This window comes from Lineus longissimus, chromosome 19, assembly GCF_910592395.1.
Source record: "Lineus longissimus chromosome 19, tnLinLong1.2, whole genome shotgun sequence".
NCBI classification, from domain to species: Eukaryota; Metazoa; Nemertea; class Pilidiophora; order Heteronemertea; family Lineidae; genus Lineus; species Lineus longissimus.
Window position 1 is genome coordinate 2,804,971 of NC_088326.1, and position 22,334 is coordinate 2,827,304.

The 22,334-nt window shown below is 41.2% G+C and overlaps 1 protein-coding gene across 6 annotated transcripts; it reads left to right on the forward strand.

Annotated features, from left to right (window-relative positions):
- Nucleotides 1-65: 65 nt before the first annotated feature.
- LOC135502729 (glutamate-rich protein 3-like) lies at nucleotides 66-21,979 on the forward strand. 6 transcript variants are annotated; one of them, XM_064795703.1, is made up of 21 exons: nucleotides 66-208; nucleotides 640-733; nucleotides 1,691-1,888; nucleotides 4,952-5,110; nucleotides 5,382-5,435; nucleotides 6,553-6,657; nucleotides 7,007-7,195; nucleotides 7,434-7,635; nucleotides 7,823-8,012; nucleotides 8,381-8,481; nucleotides 8,998-9,033; nucleotides 10,437-10,724; nucleotides 11,969-12,490; nucleotides 13,512-13,729; nucleotides 14,077-14,164; nucleotides 14,862-15,116; nucleotides 15,552-15,614; nucleotides 15,861-16,051; nucleotides 16,293-16,424; nucleotides 18,827-18,918; nucleotides 19,644-21,979. In XM_064795703.1, the coding sequence occupies exons 1-21, from the start codon at nucleotides 189-191 to the stop codon at nucleotides 20,326-20,328; spliced, it is 3,882 nt and encodes a 1,293-aa protein (XP_064651773.1). In that variant the 5' UTR covers nucleotides 66-188; the 3' UTR covers nucleotides 20,329-21,979. The 6 variants fall into 6 exon arrangements, with proteins under 6 accessions (XP_064651773.1, XP_064651775.1, XP_064651774.1 ...); XM_064795705.1 differs by lacking the exon at nucleotides 10,437-10,724; XM_064795704.1 differs by lacking the exon at nucleotides 5,382-5,435.
- Nucleotides 21,980-22,334: the final 355 nt, after the last annotated feature.

Consider the following 22,334-nt stretch of genomic DNA (forward strand, 5'->3'; position numbering starts at 1 on the left):
TTTTTACGCCATAGGTGTTTAGGTCACATGACCGTCCTAGCGACAAAGTTGTTGTGCTTGTCAGCAGTACATGGTTTGCATTTGATAACATTTTCGGTAATAAAACAAGGCCCAAAAGTGTTGTTTCTGGCCACAGATTTTAATTTGTCGATTTCTCTCAATAAAGGACATCCATTACTTGATTCAAGATGTCGCATATAGACGCTGGGTAAGTTTGGTTGCTTTTAAAAGCGTATCTTTTTAAGAATGATGGAGGAAAAATTTCTGACATTTCACCAATCAATATTTTACACTGTATACAATACATGTATGACATGCTATAGGCCTACACTGTGCATGGTGTTGTTGACTGTGTTTGTCACAGTTCCGTAGATGTGCTAATTGATGTCTGTCTGCTTTTTGAATTTTTAATAAAGGCTCATTGTTAGTCGACTCATAGTGTAATAACCTGTGTACTGAAAGTGAAAATAAAATAGGCTAGCGTACCATATTGTATTATCATTATCAGACATAAATGCGAAAAGTCATGACAGTAGAGTATCTGATTTCTGACAAAAACATTCATGTTGGCATCGTGTCACAGTTGACAGTATTTTTTAAAATTGAAATTTTACATGAATTTCTGTTGTTTTTTTCTAGACCGCTGTCCACATATAACAGCCTGATGGACAAACATCTGGCTGGTTACTTCAGTAATAGTAAGATGAGACGTCATCTTAAGAAATCTGGATTGGTAAGTTCTTTTGTTGGTTGGATTCTCCCCGGCCCATTTTAGCTGGTCAAGACTGACAAGAGCCACCAGACAATGAGACATGCCCAACCAAAATGTACCACCAGACAGTTAAATCTTTGAAGCTGTAATGCCACGGTTTTCAATTTAAAAAGGTTGGACCACCAGACTAAAGATTTCTTCCCACCATTTTCGTTGTGGAAAACATAACCTCAACATAATCTTTTGTTGAGGTTATGTTGTCATCTAAAGTTGTGGGTGCGACTGCCTGTCAGAACAGCCCTATACTGTGAGATATAGAGTGCTTTTCTCTGTTCATTAGAATGGCCTGTGTGCTCACCAAACACGCCATGCTATTACACGTTACAGGCGATAATAATATTTTAGCGCCGTCGTTAAAAAAACGCAGGTGGAAAAATTTACCTAGATAATGAAATTGTGTCCGTTGGTTGGCGTGAACGTGTCTAACAACACGTTGCCAAGGAAGCAGAGTGGATTGTATCATCAGTGCGATCAGATCGGATCATGATGAAAAAAAGAAAAATATCTGTAGGATGATAACCTCTGCTGTTGTTGATTTCAGACATTCAGACCACATAATAACCCAAAACTTAACAACTTAAAACCAATCTTTATCATAATCAGTTGACCATACGTACCACCTGGACCATTTTGGCTAGGATTTGAAAACCTAAAGCAATAAAATTAAAAACTCATTCAAAACTAAGTGAATTGCCAAATTCAAGCATGGGAGTGACATCTTTGTTTTCTAGACTAGAGAACAGATTCGCACCCTCGAGAATGGCATTCACTTTATTTGGAAGGAGCTATAATTCTTTAGGATTTCTAGTTCTAGCCAAAATGGCGGAGCCTATCGTTAACCCTGAATGACAGAGTAGTACTAATACAACGTAGGTCTACTGTACAAACCTTTCACAGTCAATGATTTGTATGTTACAGATAACGCGCCGTGGAGAGATCGTCACCCAGAACCAGTACCGCCACAACATGGCCAAGAAGGAACACAAGCAACATGTGAAAGATCTCTTGGCGCAGGCGATCGTCCATAAGACACTCGACATGGAACGCATGCGCCAGGTCGCCATCAAGAAGAAACTCGAGGAGATCGCCAAGATTGAACTCGTCAGACGTGTCAAGGTGGGTATGAAGAATTCTCGGTGTATGCTCTATGTTGTAGTTTGTGTCAGTGTGGTTATTCTCTGTTGCCAATTGTGGCCTGAAACTCCTAAGTCTGACAGCTTAATAGAACTTAGATGCAGACTTAAAGTAACACGTTAGTCTTTAACAAAAGACGACTCTCTTGGGAATTTTTACAGCTCAAAATGTGGATGTTTTCCATCTTTGCGTTACATTGAAAGTATTGCAACTCGCAACTTGGCCAAGGATGTTCTCAATAGCAGATGAACACATTCAGACGGTCTGTTTTCACCTCATTGATCAGTCCATTTCTAATGTATTTTACCTGACCGAATAGCTGATGGGCCAGCTTATTCCATCAATAATGCATCTATTGATATCACGTCATGATCCCCTGCTGGTTATTATTCCACAAAGCTCGATAATAAACAAACGGGCCGAGATGTGATAATGGATAAATTTAACCCTTTGACTGAGCTCATAACAATTTACGTTTTTTTTCTTTAGTAATAGTTGTAGCGTGTTGTAATTTGTTAGTAATATCAATTTGCTCATCTCTTTATACTAATCTGTCTGGACTACAATTCACAACATTTTTTTTATCATTTTATTTTTGCGAATGATCTTATTCTTGATTTAGCAAAAATAGAAATTGTGAAAAATGTTTTTTCATTCAAAAATGAAAAGGAATTTCGTAATCTCCCAAAATATGAGTCATAAAATTTTTATTGTTGTCATCAAATATCTTCGCAAAATTGGTTGTTGATGTTATTGTTGAATTGTTTGACTGTGAAATCGGGGTTAGAAAATCAGATTGAAAAACCAAACAAGAAAATTTATGAATTGTACCCCGATTACATGACAGAATCGTTATGTTTTGTTTCCCATTCTAATTCTAGGCGCAGGAAAAAATCTTCAGCCCTGTTGATATATACCCCTACCTCTCGCAAAAGGAGATAGAAAAAACCGTGCGAGATGTGCTCGGGGTTCATAAAACAAAATCGCACAGTACGCAGACTGATGTCTCGCTACTTGCATTTGATGACAAGGTGGTTGTTTATCTTTGGAATACTCTAGTTTCATTGATCTGAGACCGCTTCATGTTACTAAGAAATCGTCACAAAGGCAGATGGCAACAGAACGAACCTCATAACCACCGGACAACTTTGGTGTTGGCCGATTGTTTATCCAATCAAACATTTAAAATGGCAGCAAGTGAGCATGACTACATTCGAATAGCTTGACTTTAGCAGAAATGATCTTAGATTAGTGAAACTAGAGTGTGTCTTGTTTGTTGGAAAATGTTGGTGGATTGTGTAAACAATAAGTACCCTGTCTGTATTGAACACCTTCGGGAAGGTATTTTTGGCTTGAACTTGTCTCATTTCATTGCATTTGAATGTGGTTCTGGTGACGGTATATTTGTGGTCCAGCTGGGGGAGGGCGCACTTAATTATAATTCGGTTGTGTTGTTGTGTAAAGGTGTTCAATGAGACAAGTGTCACACCACAGTGCATGTTGAATGTACCACTGCGCAGTCACTGCGTCCTTGCGTCAGGCAACTGGAATCACCCAGTGATAGATCACAGTCAGGTATGATGGGCCATCTTAGACGATGGGCCAACTTAGATTCGTTGATGACCCATGGTAGTTCCGCCTAATGTTCCACGATGGAACTTTTTGTCTGTGGGTGTCTGTGACTTTAGTCCTTTTCATGTTCACATCAGTCATCTCAGTTTTGGTCACTTTATGTTTGCAATGCATGTTGTTTTCTTGTTTTGTGCGTCTGTTTTTTGTCCATTTCACGTTTTGTTTTCATCACTTTATTGAGCATTGGATGTAAGTAGTTCATTCATGCATATTCATTCATGCATGGATTGAAGGTTCTCACTACATGTCACTTTGCACTGTTCATTTTGTGTCATAAAAACATTTGCTTTCAAATTTCACTTTAGTCGATATCAATTCCTTCAGGTAATCTACATCATGTTGGATGTAGCATTCGCCCGCATGATAAGTGATATCTACTTATATGTACATGGCTAGTTCATTCAATCACCTCTTAAAACATTGCACAAACCAAGAAATTGATTTTAGCTGTGAACTGAAAATGACACATGTCGACTTTTTTGACAAAGTTACAAGTGTTAGTTTACCTATAACCATGGCAACGCCTGGGTTGAACAGCCAATGGATTCAGAGTCACAATTCTATTTTCTAACTTCCTGTGAAGGTGTTTGTGCACATGAATCCAATAGTGCAAACATTTAGGAAAAATCTATACGAGACTGTCTGATAAAATGTGTTGAAACTTAAAACATTTCCCCCCAGTATTCACCCTCTTACAGGTTTCTGCCTCAGAATTTTGGGATCTGGAAACTAGGCGATAGTTGTTTTTATCTGTGTAGTATTAAATGCACTCCAAGCTTGAAATATTGCTTGTTAAATATTTGCAGTTGATAGCTTGTCACCAGACAAGTCCACACACACATTACACATACAAAAAAAAAGGAATCATCAATCTCTCTGCCCTGAAGCTGTCATTATTTTGCTCGGTCTATAGCAAAATGAATTTGAATGCACATATTATTTATTCAGTATACTCCAGGCCAGACTATCAGCGTTTTTAATTGTGTTTGATAGAAGTCTTGGATGGGCTCCAAAACAAGATTATGAACTAAGCCCCTGGTGTGGTATAAAGGTGGTTATTAATTTTGTCGGAGCTTCCGAATGAATATTTTCTATGTTTTTTGTTAGAATTTTTACAATCACTGGAAGGCCGTTTTTCTCACAATATTGAGCTGTTCCCAATGATTACCTATTTTACCAGCAGACCAGATGTGAAAGATCTTTTTAGGGCCTGTTTGCGAGGTGCTTTATAGACATATCGGTATTGTCCCTTTAGCACCTAATCTAGCCAATAACTGTATAAACTGTTGCAGGCCACTTTTTACAGCCTCATCCCCACCTCCTAAAATAGAACCATGCAAAGATGACATTTAAAAATAAGGAAAGAAAATGATATAAAAAGTTTGAAGTCCATTCTTGATTGTTTCTCTTCAGACTGATCGGCGAAGACAAGGTGATGAAGACATCCTTCCGTACCTCTCACCGCGTCCAAACTCTGCCTCCCAAAGACCGAAGACATCACCTGCTAGGGGGCGCCCAAAGGATCCGTATTCGAGGCCCGATGCTCGGCTTGGATTCCAAGAACATCCTGACGTATGTATCTAATTTTTCTATCCTATACACAGGCGAAATGCAAATAAAGCTAAGTCATTATCAGAAGTAGATTTTTAGACTCAACTTCAGCTTCTATGCTTTTACACTGCTTTTGATTTTTTTGCTTCTTTGAGCATGTGGGAGTTAGAAAAGTGCACAACCTCTCGATCTAATGTATTCTTGACATCCTGGTGGAGTGCTACACCAATGTTTGCCATTACCCCAGGTGGCATTCTCGCCCCTCATGCGTCCCCCTCTGTCTCATCCACAGTATTATTACTCGTACGTCCATGACGATGATGATGATGATGAAACACCAAAGCCGGTAAGATGGTGTTTGTGTGCTCCCCTAACGTGCAGAGCGAATGGGTGATATTAATCACCGCGATCTGCAACAGAACCATCACAACATACTTTTGGAATGGCTTTGCCAATTTGCAGTCATTCGTCATGTTGTCATGGCTCTACTGCAGGTCACTGTAGCTAAAATTGCTGGTTTGCATGTGTTTAATATTGTCCGCAATGTGAAGCATAACTGTAACACCTTTGTCAAAAGATGGATTCCACTAGATCAGTTTCCCGCTCTGGACACTGCTGCGGCAGGCTACACTTGGCTTCAGTGCAAACCATTTGCATCAGCGGCACCTGACAATTTTTAAAAAGCAACCAACTGCTGGAGCCAATAGTTTTGCCGTGGCAATGACGGAAGCGAGAAACTGCTCTACTTGTAGTGGATTCAGGCCTTCTATGGATTTGTTGTTTATAATAATTCCTGACCTGCACGTCTTGTAACATTTGATGTCCTGTTGTATCAGTTGTGGCAAGTAATTGTCATTCGAATCAACTTCACCAACCTCCGTTGCCAAGTTCCTTTGTCATTGCTATGTCTCAGTCGGAACCCCAAACTCTCCTCTGTTTTCTTCTTGTAGTTAGTAGTATAACCATTCCCTTTTACAGCGGTTCCGTTCTAACTCCCTGTGCTCCGGCATATCTAGCGCAAGTAGTAGATCCTTTGTGTCGTGTTCTAGTTCTGCCAGCTCGGTTTCTTACAAGCCTAAACAGGCCTGGGGCGAGAAAAAAGAGACCCGTTCAAAAAAGAGACCCACTGAGGTAGTGTTATGAGTGAAATCTGTTGGAAATTTCCAATTTTTTGGGAGATTTTTATAACAATTTTTTGTCCCAGTTTGAAAAGATGTGCACTTTTTAGTTCTGGAGTTTTGCAATGTTTTATTTTGCATGTGCTGGTTGTGGTTTTTTCTTCGCATCGCCACAGGTAATGAAAGTGGTATTTGCTGAGTTTGAACTTGGAACCCTAGTATTCGCTGACAGGAGAAGATGACCTTCAAGGATCTTAGAAGTATGTCTGCCACTCCAAGAAACAGAGATCAGGTGTCAAGAGCTAAAAACCTGACTTCTATAATTCATATTTTCTGTGTTTCTAGAGTTCTTCTCGGCGTCCAATCTACATCGACGCCGAGGGTCAGCCGATTAGTCCGCGTGACGAGAAATACCCCAAAGAGGAGATTGATACAAGACATCTGTATGGCGTAAGTTGAAGACTGATCAGAACCCCCTGACCCCCTCTCTGTCCTGCTCCCCACTAGTTTTCCAGCTCAATCTTCTTCAATCAAACAAAGCAGGCCATGTCAAAAACACAATTTTCCAACATTAATGAAAAAAATTACCCTTTCCTAGGCCAGGTTAGCTTAGCAAGTTGGAAGGCCTGTTCAGTTCTCGACAAGCTGGGGGATTGATTCTCCAGTGTGAGTTTCTGAGATGTCAATCAAAGCCACCTCGGAGGAGATCAGTTGTTCTGGGACTATCTGAAATCATAAATTGTTCTTCTTTTAAGAGTTATTCAGCAATTATATTCGAAACTATACCCATCATTTTCAGCTCGACAATGTCGCACTCCGTGAGTACACAATGACCTTGGATGAGAGTAAAAAAGGTAAAGCTGGCGCGTCGCCCTATGTCCAATCACAACTTCCTGATGACGCCAAGATACCGAGTCCACCCAGGACATCACGATCAGTGCAGTCGGCCGGGAGCAAACGCCGCCTTCTTCGACCAATGAAACAAAGGGTATGTTCCATTTTTGTACGGACAGAAATTGTTTTTTTGAGACTGCTATATTTCTCAATGAACCCACATGGCTTTCAAGGAACCAAAAACTCCTGACTCTGCACATTCCTTCGAATGAGACTTAAGTGTTTGAGTTCGATGTTGGAAACCATTACATTTCGATAACTTCAAACTTGAAAATTGCGGCACAGAATCAACTTTATGGTTGGTGATTGATCGTGTGTCTATTTGTCTTCAGGGTACTCTCCACCGCCAGGAGCCCCCCATGACGCACCCCAGCCGCCTTCAGTCCCTCTGTGAGGTCACCATCCGTTACCATGGCGAGAACCTCCAACTCGCTCACGAGGTCCTCGGCGACCCGCGTCACGAGGTCCTGGTGGAGCAGCAGCATTGTGGCGGGAACACGCTCATCGTCTACAAGGATCTGCTCATGCCGGGAAGTAAGTTGTATAGTCCTGTTTAGGGCTGAATCTTGATGCTTAAGCTGACCTTTGCACCCCAAAGGCTTCTTGAAGTAAAAGGTTAAAGTCACTTGAAATTACCAGGCTTTTTCAAAGTTTTGACAAAATATGACGAGTGAGACAATCAGTGAAATCGAAACAATAACGAAAACCATCTCCATTTCAGCCGACTTCCAATTCCTCTCCCGGCGTCACCGTGGTTACCCGTTCAGTTTGACGTTTTACGTGAACGGAGTGATGAGTGCTCGTTTGAGCACGTGCTGCGAGTTCAAGCACACGGCCGGGTGTAAGATCGGGGGAAAACAAGGCCACTTTGGGTTGGTTGCAGTAAGCGGCGGACTTGGGCCCTGTTATAAGTGAGTAGCGGTTTCGTTGATTGCGGTTTGGGGTCTGCTCTAAGCTGAGCATGTGCTGCGAGTTCAAACACACACCTTGATGCACGATTTGAGGAAAACTGGACCACTCTGGTTTGAATATGTATGCAACAGACTTGGGACCTATTATAAGCAAGAGGTGGTTAGGTGCGTGGTCAGGCTTTGGGGTGAATAAGCGTAGCAGACGCATTAGTTTGGCTGTGTGAGATTTGAGCCGTGTAAAATAAAGTTGATAGCATTTTTCTATAGCTTTCCAATTTGTCCAATTTGAAAATTTGCCACAGGAATATTTGCATATCAACTTTTGCTTGAGTGATCAATGTCACTAAAGTTCCATTCTTCACCACCAGGTGTCAGGTGGAGAAGCAAGTGAAGGAATCACAGAAGAAGAAGAAACAGCCAAAACCCGCCAAAGAGGAGAAAGCGGAGCCAGAGGAGAATGAGGAAGAAGGTAGGTCTTTATTTATATTATGATTCGAATGACTGGTTGCCATTGGCAACAGTATTTAACCCTCTTCTTTAATCCAATCTGGCCAAGCCGCCTGACCCTTTAAAAGCCTGTAACTGGACTCCATTTGGAGTGACTACGTCAGAAGACCAACCACTATCATACATGCATCATCTCTTATACTTAAACCTTTGAGGTCAAGATGAAAATTCTGTGGTCAATTAAGTCCATTGCTGAGCCTCCAAGCCATGATTTCAGCTCTGTTAGTGTAAGGTCATGACAGTTCACTTTTCATGTGTGACACGTAGAACGAACAAGTAATTTACGAAGAGCGGCCTACATATCCAATTCGTGATGTCACTTTTTAGCCTGATGTTGTGTTTTCATGCCTTAGTCGTTAACTCTTGACACGTAAAACATGACACCTGACAACATCAATGCCCCCACCTTAGGTGAGGTGTTTTTCCGCAACAGTATAGTTCTACTTTAACCTAGTATATCTGATGCCATTCTTTTCAGAGGATACAATTATCTGTCCGGTCGAGGACGATGAAGGTGACTATAGTGACCTTGACTTTGTTTGACCTGACCTTTCATTTGACCTTGACCTTTTGTTTGATGTTTTCTCCTTAACTGTGGTTTCAATGCCAGCAGATACTGGCTACCCCTTGTACACCCGGAGAATTAACCAGGAAGCTGACAAAATTGTTCTGCCATGTAGATTTTAAAAGATACCAAGTACATCAGCAAATATTTTGTTATATTTGAATACTATACTACATACAACATCATATTTTTGTAGAAGCATATATATGTAGTTCAATTAATAAAAACGATGAGACATTATTTGCATATTCAGCCAAAGGCAGAAATTTCCTCTCACTAAACGTTTTATCGGCAAAAACTTTAAGCTTCCTGGTCGATCTCCTTTCACGCATAAGGACTTTCTTCGTTTAATACAATGCGGCCAGGCATGAATTGTTTCTGTGGATGTAGGCCTTTGTGGTCAACACTTCAGCAAAATCCTGATAAGTCTCAAATGTCACAGAGGGCTGAAACAGACGACAAGTTATCTTTTTCTGCCTAGGCCTATACACCTGACAGACCTTTTCAGATTTTGCCTTATATGTAAACAGTTAGTGGTTAACAGAAACAAAATATGCCGGTTTCAAATTTTTAAAAAGTCCTTTGTCATGGGATAAGGTTGCACAAATTGATTCCACTTGCATCAGTTGGTTCGGGTTTTATTTTACTGTTGTTTGTACGTTCACTGCATGCAATTTTTGTAGCTGTTTATTTCTGTGTGGCTATTATTTTGATTTCATGTGTGCTTTTGTTTTTCTTGGCCTTGTTGATTTCACAGATTGTTTGTAGTGAATTTCAGAAGATTTGTATAGTTAAGTTTTCAGGTTTAGATCAACACGTAAATAGCTGAGTGAAAATTTAAGATGTTGTACGGTCCTACCGTTTTAGTTTTAAATAAAGTTAAACTTTGCTCTTGATATTTACCACTCGTCATATGCACCTGTTGTCCAGTCCATCTTCTGCCTATCCAAATGTTTTGTTATAAAGCAAATCCAGATATTGGCATAATCCGTGAAAATGAATTGCCCATCCAAACATCGTGGTTTACAGTTAGACGGGAAAAAGCTTTGGATGGACTGGAATTGACCAAAGGTTGCTGTTGCATCATCTATGCAGATCTGGGTTCAGCCATTTAAAAAAATGACAAAAAAATCGAACCGATTTGAAGTGGGCTGTTACATGTATCAGTGATAAGACAGTTGACTCGCTTTCTTTCTACTTATTTTTTTACTGAACTGGGTCGGCCTCATGACTTTTACTGTTGCTCGATACTGTCATATCTGCATGGACTTTGCAACAACTTTTTATGTTGTCGCTGTACATTCGTAGTGCAATGTGCTTCTTTAACCCTTTGCTTGCTTGCTTCGACTTAGATGCCTATGGCGACGATTTTGAGGACGACGACGATGAAAGATCGGCCTCTGCTGCTGGGCCGATGAGCACCGTGGCTTCCGTCACAAATGGTCCAACCATCGATGTCGCAGAAGATGATGAGGAGTACGCCGAGAGTACCCTGGATGAGGCGAAGAATATTGACGTCAGACCTGCAAATTCGCCTCGATCTGCCGCTGAATCAACCCGCTCGACACGTAGTACCGTCTCCAGCCCGAGCAGCTCCAGTAGCTCCAGCTCTAGTTCCGATGAGGAGGATTACAATAAAGGTGGCGCCACTTGACATCACACATCTTTCATCTTCTTCACACACTTTCTACGCATTCTCTGCGAATTGGCTTGCATGCCGTGCCCTCTGCACGAAACATGGCTGATGTTGCTGATTTTGTTTTTTCACCTCGGAAACCAGCATGCCTTCTTGTCTACTGTAGTACTGACACAAGTGTTGCTGGACTGAACAGGAACTGTGGGGTCATGTCATGAAAACCTTTCCACCTCAAAAGGGCTGTACAAGAAACCTCACCGACACCTGCCATGGGGAGACCTACGCAATGACGTCTGCTTTGTTGTTGACAAAAAGGTGCTTCACTGAAATTCCACTCATACTATTCTTGAAACTTACACAGTTCTGGAAACACATCATTTGCTGTTATTGAGACATTCTCGTCACAGCATCTCAGTGCCACTGATCTCTGCATATGTCACTCCTTACTTGCTTGCTTGTTAGTTATAGACAGGCTTTGTCAGAAGTAAATGTCCACGTCCTTTTTGGCAGCTGAGCAATAACGACTGGACCAATTTTCTTGCGCGTAGTTTTGATCAATAATCGGTCTGTGAGGAGATTGTCATGATATACCAAAACATTTATTAGTCTGTTGACGAAAGTTTATGCCAATGGCTTGCAAAAAATAACTCGCAAAAATGATTACTCAAAGTATTGTTCTACTCTAATCATCCTCATGAACACTTTCAACTTCTTACATAGTGTTTAACAAATATACAAGGCTTACATGGAATTTGGGAATTTTAAAAATCTTGCACACCTCTCTCAATTGCGGTCAAGGAATATATTTTTTCTGCGAAGAAGTTAGAATTAAGAGACTAACTCGCTGAAGCCTTGTATATTTCTGCTTTCATAACTCATCTTGCTTAGCTTAGTAAACCAGGTTGATTGCTGCAGACACGTCTATGAGTATGATGCAGGGAATGACTCGGAAACAAAAAACAGTGGAGCCTCTCTATTAAGGTCACCCTTGGGACTGACAACTGCTGTCCCTAATAGAGAAGTGTCCTGATAAGAGAGGTCACATTGAATGGAAACACCTAATTTAGGTCTAAAACGAGTGTCCTTAATAAAGAGGTTGCCCTTAATAGAGAGGTGTCCGCTAAGTGAGGTTCCACTGTACATCAAAATCTTTCGTCATTTCTCATCCTGCAGCATCAGCCGTCATGTCCTGTCTCCTGTCGTCTAATCCCAGCTTTATATGTAACCATGCATGCTTTACACGTACAGATTACGGAGATGACTTTGATGATACGGAATCAGACGCAGAGTCGACAGCAAAAACTGAATCGTCAGCGAAAGTGGAAGTTCAATCGACGACGGAGGGGCCGAGTGAAGTCGAGAGCAATGCCGAGACTGATAAGGTCGATGAAGGTGATACTGATAAGACTATAGGGGGCACCACTGATGATGAGCAAGCGCAGGAGATCCCCGATGATGACGATGAGAAGGATACCGATATTGTCGTCAGTCCGCGTGAAAGTGAGTCTGCGCGTGAGAGTGACGTCGGGACTGACGTCGTCGAGGATGAAGAGGAAGTGGCTGTGCCGGTTGTCATGGTGACGTCGGCGGTAAAGGAGGCCGCGGTCGAGGACGAGACGTCTGCGTCAGAAGTTGCGGAGGATGGAGAATCAGAGAAGGCAGAGTCGGAGAGGGTGGTGTCTGAAAATGAGGCATCGGAGGTCGATGAGGTCGCGGAGGAGGAGGAGGAGGAGGAAAAGGAGGAACCGGAAATCGTTGAAAAGAAGAAAGGTTCGGTTTTTGAATAGTTGTTCCGGGATTTCGTCCCGATGTGGTCCTATCAGTGAATTCCTGCGTGAATTAGAGCGTGAATTTCCCAGCTGTGAATCTGCGTGACATTCCACACCCTTGTACGTGATTTTTGCACCCTTGGTGTGATAATTGCACCACACGCATGACCATCCTCTCAATATTCTCAAAACTGACTTTAGCGTAGGCTATTGTGCACTAGCGCTGTAATATCTTGCTTTGTAGATACGAACATCTGAGTTTTCAATGACAGAAAATGAAGTATCTGATACAAGACATGCTTGATTGGCCTCACAATTTTCGTGAAACCTCTTTACTTCCATGGAAACAAAAAGTCAGAGGAAGTCAACACTTATTTCTGCAGCATTGCGTACAGATTGAAATGTACGGCCTTAAGCATTATTGTTCTGTCAGCTCCAAACTCGGATGGACATGCACCTGATTAGATGTTGCGCTATATTTCTAACATATTGGGTGATATGAATAAAGACTAGCAAATGCTTTTACTTTGGTTTTGTACAGGAAGGCCTAGTGTAAATGTACATGGAGTTTTAGATAAAAGCATTTGCTAGTCTTTATTCATATCACCCATTGTAGTCTTGTAACTGTCCCTCTTGTAGTAGTATCCTCATAGCTTAATACTGAAATGTAAAAACAGCCTTTGGACTGGAAATTTTTTTCCAAGCAGTTGAAATGGGAAACCTTTTTTTTAATGTATTGACTTCATGGTGGTATACAGCACTTCAAAATGTCTCATGTTTTGGCTGAAATAATATGTGCTTATAACAGCTTACATGTAACTCTAATAAGTGTACATAAATGTATAGTTCTTTTCTATTTTGTATATTTTTTCTATAATTTTTTTGTTTCGATAACATTTTGTGTATTTTTTTAGATTGTTCCAAAGTACAGCAACGACTAATGTATTTGGATGCATTTCCTTCCCCCAACACTCTAGGTTTGATTTCTGTGAAAATTCTTGACCGATTGCTAATTATTTAAGATTATGAAGACGACTTCGATGATGACGATGACGACGATAAGAGTTCTAAAAAAGATAAAGATGACGAGAAAGATGGTGGTGCAGGGGGCGCTAGTGGACACAGCGGAGACAGCTCTAGCGATGCCGGGGATGACGAAAGCGTCCAGGAGGAGCCCGAGGATGATGGGAAGAAGGGAGGAGACGAGAAGGGCAAAGCGTCCGGCGGAGAACACGATCAGGTTTGTAACCTTGGGCAGACTGCTTAACACCTCTCGAAGCTTCTTTCCCTGATGATGGAGTTTGTTTTCTCACATATTTCAGTCAATTGGGGTGACGTTCATAAAATAACAACTGTGTCTGGTTTATTTAATCTGCGGTGGAACCTCCCTCAGTGGACACCTCTCTATAAGGACAACCTCTCTAATATGGACACTAGTTTTGGTCCCGAATTGGTTGTTTCCATTTAATTTGACCTCTCTAATAAGGAGACCTCTCTATCAAGGTCAGTCCAGAGGGTGTCCTTAATAGAGAGGTTCTGCTTGGTCGTTGTTTTTAAAGGCTAATTCAGTAGTTCTCCTCTTTGCAGGATGAGGGCGTTCTCTCTTCTGACACCGAGGTGGACGAAAAATCTGGAAAGGTGGTTGTAGCGGCTGATGTCCATGCATCAGATGATGGTGAGTGGTTGATGATTTCAAAACCTCATTTGCAGCTGATGACGGCGGAGTCATTATTCACAGAATGATTTGAACTTTTTTCGACATGAACATTGACGTCATCATCCCCGACGTCATCGTGTCGACGTCACAACGTGCGAGTCATACATACATTGTTATTTCCGCATTTTTTCTCTTCGCCTTGTGGCTTCTCTTGATGGTTGGCCGAATCCCTTCCTGCTCTCTCTATCCCCAAAACAACCGGAGACCAGCACGACTTTCCCTGACCTGAAACTTGGGCGTAGCCAGTCCGAGAGTGCTATCTGTCATCTTGGGGGAAAACGGCGAGGATATTATATGGGGGTTGGTTTGAAATATGAGAACAGAATGCGATTATATATGGGGGTTGGTTTGAAATATGAGAACAGAATGCGATTCGATATTTTTTATAACCTGAGTTCCGCTCACGTAATTCACCCAGCCGTCACTAATTACGATAGACTTCTTCCTTTCCACAGCCACTACTCACTAATGCTTTCCACCTCGGTATGTAAGTTGAATATACGCACAATCTTCACTAGTCATGTGACCAGAGGCAGCCAATCGTAGCAGTTGATATTAGTATTGTCGTCGCCGTCGTAATCATGTTGTCATAGTACATCACTTGGGTTGTTTTATCAACAGTACATCATTTGGGTTGTGTTTTTCAAACTTGTAGAAAAAGTAGAATCGGTAGCGGAGTCGGAAACTGAGGAGAAGAAAGACGTCGCTGTTGTTGTTACATCCGCCCCTGAATCACCACGTGAGAGCATGACCTCTCCAAAGGAGGGTGTGACATCACCACGTGAAAGTGTGACATCGCCACGTGATAGCTCTCCGACCTCTTCACCAGAGAGTGCCGTGAGTTCTCCGCGGGAAGCTAGTCCAGTACTGGAAAGTCCTCCGGCCAAGGAACCAGAACCAGAGACTGCTGGTAGGTGTCGTGTTCCCATGGATGTGTCGTCCATGTTAATCTTGCACTTGAATGCTAATATCCTGTACTGTTGGTTAGGTGGTTGAGAGCTGTATCAGTCAAGAAATGTAGATATTAGTTCATGTTTAGTTAAAATGTTTATGGCATTTTGTTGTTTTCTAGAATGGCTCAGTATTTTATGACTCCTGATTATAAGTGTCACTTTGCAATGTGTTTCGTATCTTCAGTGATGTTTTGGATGTGTCGCATAAATACCAGTGAACTCAGTAGCGTCGGCACTAAATAAGCACTGAAAATACACTGGGGAAATACACTGGCGCGTAATAACCAGAGTTCAGGATTCGATTCTCTAGGGTGATGAGCACGGTTTAAAATAGGCCAGAGTTCACGATACGTGGTGCTTAATTCTGATTTTTTTGTGTTGTGGTTTTACAGATGAGACTGGGGCAGAGTCTGATATCAGTGATACGGAGGGCGATGATGCCGATGCTGAACCAGGTAAGATGACTTTTGAAAACAGCTGTAACACGTGTTGTGTAGCAAGAAACAGCTGTAATACATGTTGTGTAGCAAGAAACAGCTTAACACGTGTTGTGTGGTAAGAACCTGCTGTAACACATGTTGTGGAGTAAGAATTAGCTGTAACACGTGTTGTGGAGTAAGAAACAGCTGTAACACATGTTGTGTAGTTGGATTTCATGCTCTTCACAGTCCATGTCCTAATGTCCATTATTTCTGTTGCAGATTATAGCAGCACCTCGGACACAGAATCTCGCACCGGGACTGGATCTGAATCGGACGTTGGCGCATACCTGGCCTTGAAATCGACCACCCCAACACTTGAACCTGTCATTGAGCACCCGGGATCTATCTCAACGATTATTGATAATAAACCACATGTCGATCTGTCCAGCATCCAGCTCAATAAGACACAGGTAAAAACCTCATTAGAATGTATCCGTACTTCGAAGTTTTAGTTTGTAATTGGGAAAACGAAAAAAAATTTGCGATCCGCCACAATAAAAATTGCGAAATGTGTTGTTTTTTTGGGAAATTTTTGCAAATCGCCAAAAAACATGACAAAACGTAACATTTACAGTCTTTTTTCGTTGTGCTCGAAACCATGCTGTCCACATTGTGACTGATTTTACGATTTTTTTCCCCTCTTCTCTCCAGGTAAAGGAGCTGTGTGAAGACGTCGCAGAACGTGACGACATTCAATCTGTCGTCGTCAGGAACGGCAAACTCGACGACAAGAGCATCGGGAAGCTGACCGAGTCGATCCTGGCCACGCCCTCGGAGGTCAAGGTCAGTTTTGTTTGATGTTTGATGTAACGTAGATTTAAATAACGTCTTAACCTTGATTCCGGCACGCAGTCGACTTAAGGAGAGCGCCAGGTCACGCAATGGAAATCAATTTGGCTAAATCAGGGAGAGTTAAATTCACCATTTTCCTATGTCCGATCTGTTCTGGCTGACGCTCTGAATTTAGTCGGCTGTGTGCGCTGTGTAGATTCCATTAATCTCCACTAGATGTGTCCTCCATTCTGTTACCAACCTCTTCATATTTCGTACAAAAATGTTTCAAATACACCTTGAAGCGTAAACGCATTAGCATTTAAATTTCGGCAACAAAGGCAATATGTAGTCTATTGCCAAGTGAAAATGAGTAAATATGCCCAATCTTATTTCATGGTTTACAGTATTCGAAATGTTGGGAGTGATCAGCTGTTGAAAAATGCTAAAAAGTAACCTCAAGGGGGGTTGGTCGTTCTCGTGGTTTTTAAACTGCTCAAGAGCATAATGAGCATAAACGAATCTCAGTTCTTTTGACTGTTTCCTTCTGTTGGTCGATCTCGTTCAAGGAAACGGGAAAACCTGTGTGGTTTTTAAACTGCTCAAGAGCATAATGAGCATAAACGAATCTCAGTTCTTTTGACTGTTTCCTTCTGTTGGTCGTTCTCGTTCAAGGAAACGGGAAAACCTGTGTGGTTTTTAAACTGCTCAAGAGCATAATGAGCACAAACGAATCACAGTTCTTTTGACTGTTTCCTTCTGTTGGTCGTTCTCGTTCAAGGAAACGGGAAAACCTGTGTGGCTTTTAAACTGCTCAAGAGCATAATGAGCATAAACGAATCTCAGTTCTTTTGACTGTTTCCTTCTGTTGGTCGTTCTCGTTCAAGGAAACAGGAAAACCTGTGTGGTTTTTAAACTGCTCAAGAGCATAATGAGCATAAACGAATCAGAGTTCTTTTGACTGTTTCCTTCTGTTGGTCGTTCTCGTTCAAGGAAACAGGAAAACCTGTGTGGTTTTTAAACTGCTCAAGAGCATAATGAGCATAAACGAACCTCAGTTCTTTTGACTGTTTCCTTCTGTAGAGCACCTTCTGAACCACTGTTGTAAATTTTATAAGATCATTTTTTGTCAACTTAACATGTAGATGTAAATATTAAATATTTGTTACTCGAATTGTGAACATGTGTGCTGCAGCAATCAACCTGGGAGTTCAGAAAGAAAATTCGTATCAAATTCCTTACATGTAGAAAGTTGATAAAGACTTGGCTACAGCCTGCGATATAGAAGAGACATGTGTTATTCAAAGTCACCAGACTGGTGATTATTGACACCAACTATAAATACTACAAATATTGAACGTCTCTGCAATAAAAACTGCCAGCCTTAAGTCAACAACTTACTTGCAACATGAACTAAGCAACTTTGGCTCTGTTGGGGAAATCTCATTGATTACAGCATACAGTTCCACCCTAAAATTACTTTCTATTCTACAGCATATGTCATTTCTCATTTTACGTAACACCCTGTAGATAGTGCTATCGCGTCCTTGACCCTAACCCACTATGGCCTTGACCCCTCACTGTACCTACTGACCTCTGGTGTTGCCCACATTTCACCAATGTTCGTGTCTTGAGAAGATCATTTGTTTGTCTGTGTCTAGATTGTCTTCGATGAACAGTTGGCCTACCAGCGGCGGCACATTTGTCAAGCAAGGGCATCAGCCTTTCGGCTTGGTATAAAATCCCATGCCCAAGTTGTGGATCGGCTTGTTGTAGTTGGGTGTCTGCTTAGCTAAATGTGTCCTGGTATAATCCCTGTATAACCAGCTTGGGTGTGTACAATGTAGTTGGCTTCTGTACCAATGTCTAATTCAATGTCATGTGATAAACTTGTCCAATTTTTAAAAATTATTAATCAGTTCTCAAGTTCTGCAGGCCTAATCCAAGAGTTTGGACTTTTCTCGGTACAAATAATAATAAATTGTCTTATGCCCACCAGGATTGAGCTTCAAAATCAGTACTGTAGGGCAGTAGGAATTACTTGTTGGGCAAAAACTTTGCTTCGTCAGCACGTTAGAAAAAATCTTGGACCCTTTCCATGCTGCTTGCAAACATGATTTGCCTTGCCTGGTCTCTTCCATTCTACAGTTGGCAAATCATGTTTGCCAAGTCAGGGTTCCTCTGCACGGGTGTAGATGGCTCCACCATAGCAACCGCAAATAATTATGCAGCTCCTCCTTTAAATTGGGTTCAACATAGGGTTCCGAAGGGTTTTCGAAAGTACATTTCTATTAGGAATTAAAGAAGTTTCTGTGTGAAAAAGTTAAACAAATTGATAAACAAATATGGCCGGTTTTTCGGTTCGTGGGCACACCTGGTTTCTCACCCCCAGTCCTCTCTTTTCTTGCTTCTAGATGCTTAATTTCAACCTAAATCGGATCACACCAGAGGGTGCTAAACATGTATCCACCATCGTGAAAGAGCGCCCCAAGATCCAGGTCTTGTTGTAAGTATTAGAATAGTCGGTGGCGAATAGGGAGCGCTACGGCCAACGCACTTCTGTCTGATCTACTATTTTGCCTTTTTTTTAGCTGGTGGTGGAACTCGTTAACTTTATTCTGTATCATACAGTCAGCTATTGTAAAAAAGCCCTATCTCCTTCCCTCTTTTTTTTGGTTGAGGTGCATGCCATTCTGAATCTCTTTTCAACAGTACCTATTACTGAAATTTAGACTTGTAAGTTTACATACATGTTGTAAATATATTCCTAAAAATCATCACCATTTACAGTTCTGGCTAAGTGTGATTTTAACTGTACGATTCTGACTGCTGAAAATATTTGCTTATAACAGGCTACAAAATCACTTGGCTTTTGCTATTTTCACCATAATCATAATCAATGGAACAGACACCGCTGAAAGTTTTGACTTTTGGTCGAAAAGTCTTACAAGGCATAATTTTTCAAAACAAGTTTGTTGATATTAAACTTGCGGTATGCTTTAACTTGGCTTAAGTCTTATGGGCTAAGATAAAGAAAATTATGCCGAGTTAGTAATAGTTTACACACCAGCATTGGTAATGGTGACTTAATTTGTTTTCAATGGCTCAGGGCCATGACAAAAGGTGTGAAAATTTGTCTCGACAGTTTTTGAAAACAATGGTTTAGAAAAAAATAATTTGTGAAACATTTGATTTTTGATGTTTTCAACATTTTTTCAAACATTTTTCTAGGCTACACGGTAATCCTCTTGGCGATGATGGCGTCAAAGAGGTCGTAGATGCTGTAGAGTACTTGAAGATCGCCGCCGAGCCGAAGCCCCTGTCACCTGTGAGTGACGTCGGGTCTCAAGAGAGCACGCGTAGCGTCGAGTCAGAAGAAGGGACACCGATACGTTCGGCTGCCAAGGATCTCGTTAAGGGCGTCATGGACGACGTGATGCGGTCACCGTCTTTCCAAGAATTACAACCGGGCCAGAAATTTGAACTGTTACAGATTGATCTCGGCGACACCACGATGGGCAATGCGGGTGCGTCACATGTGGCGCGTATGATCGCTTTTGATACGCCAATCAGCACGCTCAATCTGACGGGCAACATGAATATCAAACGGGCAGGTTGGCAGAGCATATCCGAAGCGCTAAAACACAACACACATCTCCGAGTCCTCACTTTGGACTATACCATGCTCGGGGACGAGGGGGTGGAAATTCTCGCCGAAGCCTTGAAACAAAACACCACGCTGCGTACGATAGATCTGGAGGGGAATTTCATCAGCGATAAGGGCGGTGACGCGATTCTTGATCTGTTGAGTGTCAATAAGTCTATTCAAGATGTCACGGTTATGCCCGGTAATAAATTGAGCGAGGAAAAGCAGTCACAGATCAAAGATGCGCTCGATGCGAGGAAGTCGTCGTGAAGCTAGTCACTTGCAATCATTTTGCCGAGTCAGCTAATATCATTCATTTCAAGTTGAAAAAAATTGTCTGCTGGGCTTGGAGTATGCATCAAGTGAGGGGGGGGGGGGGGTCTTCATGGGTTTCTATAGCATGTGATAACTAGTTGGAATGTCATTTGATAAGTACCTACTGCTTCACACTTAGGGGGGAGGGGGCGGGCTGCCAACCCATCAGTGCTTTTAGTATTTAGTCCTGAACTCTTTGGAAATGGTTCCTGATGCCACTTATGTGGAGTTGGCAGCTCGGGGGCAGGGGATGTTTACATTCAAGGCCTTTCTTGTTTAACCTCGTGACAAATAACGCTGGTGTAATTTGCCCCATAACAGCGCTGGTGTAATTTGCCCTCATAACAAAGCCGGTGATCTTTACCCTTCCTGATAACACAGGGTCGATTAAAAATCAAGTCATTCTGTGATAGGTTGTGTTATTTTTAGCGCAAAGGACAATGATCTGTAAGCCGAGATGATAACCTGTTGACGAGGTTTGTGATGTAACCTGCTGACAAGGTTGATCATGTGATACTTCTACAAGTTTCCTGCGTTCGCCGGATTAGAATTTGCATATTTGAATGAGGTGAATTGAATACCAGCGTTTCAGCTGGTATTCTGCAGGAAACGATGTTCTTTCCTGGATCTCATCTTATTATGTGTTTATTTAGAGACATTTTTTTTATTTGTTTACTGCATATTTATTCATCTGTCCTAAGTCAATTATAGATTGTATTAGCGACTGTTGATCAAGAACTATAGGCTTCTTCATAAGTAAATGTCAATATCCTGGTACATCCTGTTGATGACGTATATTAACGTCATTCGGCATGGAAGGTATTGGTGTGAAAGACGTAATTTTACGTCATCAGGCACTCAGGCGTTAAGAATGTACAAGAACAGTGACAATTTAAAGGGCACAATCCTTGTGTTTTTGCTGTAAGTTTTTGATATAAACTTCAATCATTCCATGCCTGTGAATTCATTATCATTTTCAAATGAATATATCTCACTACAGCCAATGTAAGTTCACCTTACATGTGATTTGTGATCTGTTAATTTCCAAATGTATGCTAATTATTTGATTATCGTAATCATTTCTAGGTTTATGGCATTCATGAACTTGTGACCGATGATGCATCAAATGAATTCCTATAATACACTTTTAAGTTAATTTGTTATATTGCTGTCCAAATTTATGAATTTCCGTCCATTAGATTCTATTCTTTACGATTTAGTCTAGCTTTTATCAATTACAGTCCCAATCACAATTGACATCCCTAAATTTGTGTATGTTGTGCGCAATGTCCACCTATTGCACAGTAAGATCTTTGTATGTTAGGCATAAGATATGCGAACCTTCATGATGATATGTATATGTGACCAGTGTTGAAGGCCTACGCCGTTCGTTAAACATTTTGAATTTGTAATTGAATTTGAAAATTTTCAATTGCATAAATACATACTAAATATAAATTTCAGCATTGCCTTTGTGTAGACAGATGTACACATACTATGAATACCAAGTTTCAACAAATTTGTATTTTAGACTATTTCGTACTAGTGTTTATTATGTAGCCATTATATTCGTTTTGCATAAACTGATGAGTAAATGATGATAACAAAAAACATTTTATTTAGTTATTCATTTTATTCCTACATGTTGACAGTAACAGCCTGAATTTCATTCGAGGTGTCTCTATACATGTTGGTGCGATGTGAAAAATACGGTAGGGTACAAAGATTACACTTTATTTTGATTTAACGGACAGGCCAGCCAGGTAATCACATCTATCATTTTCTTCGCTCAAATACAGTAGTCTCGTCTGTCCCCATCATTAAAATCTCTTTAAGTATTTTTGCAGTGTCATTAGTTTGGACCTCATATAGCTGCCTAATCTCATCTACCTCGAGTAGAAATGAATGTAGTTATCAGAATGGATCACGGGTGTCACTGTTGTTTCACTATAGGTTCTGGG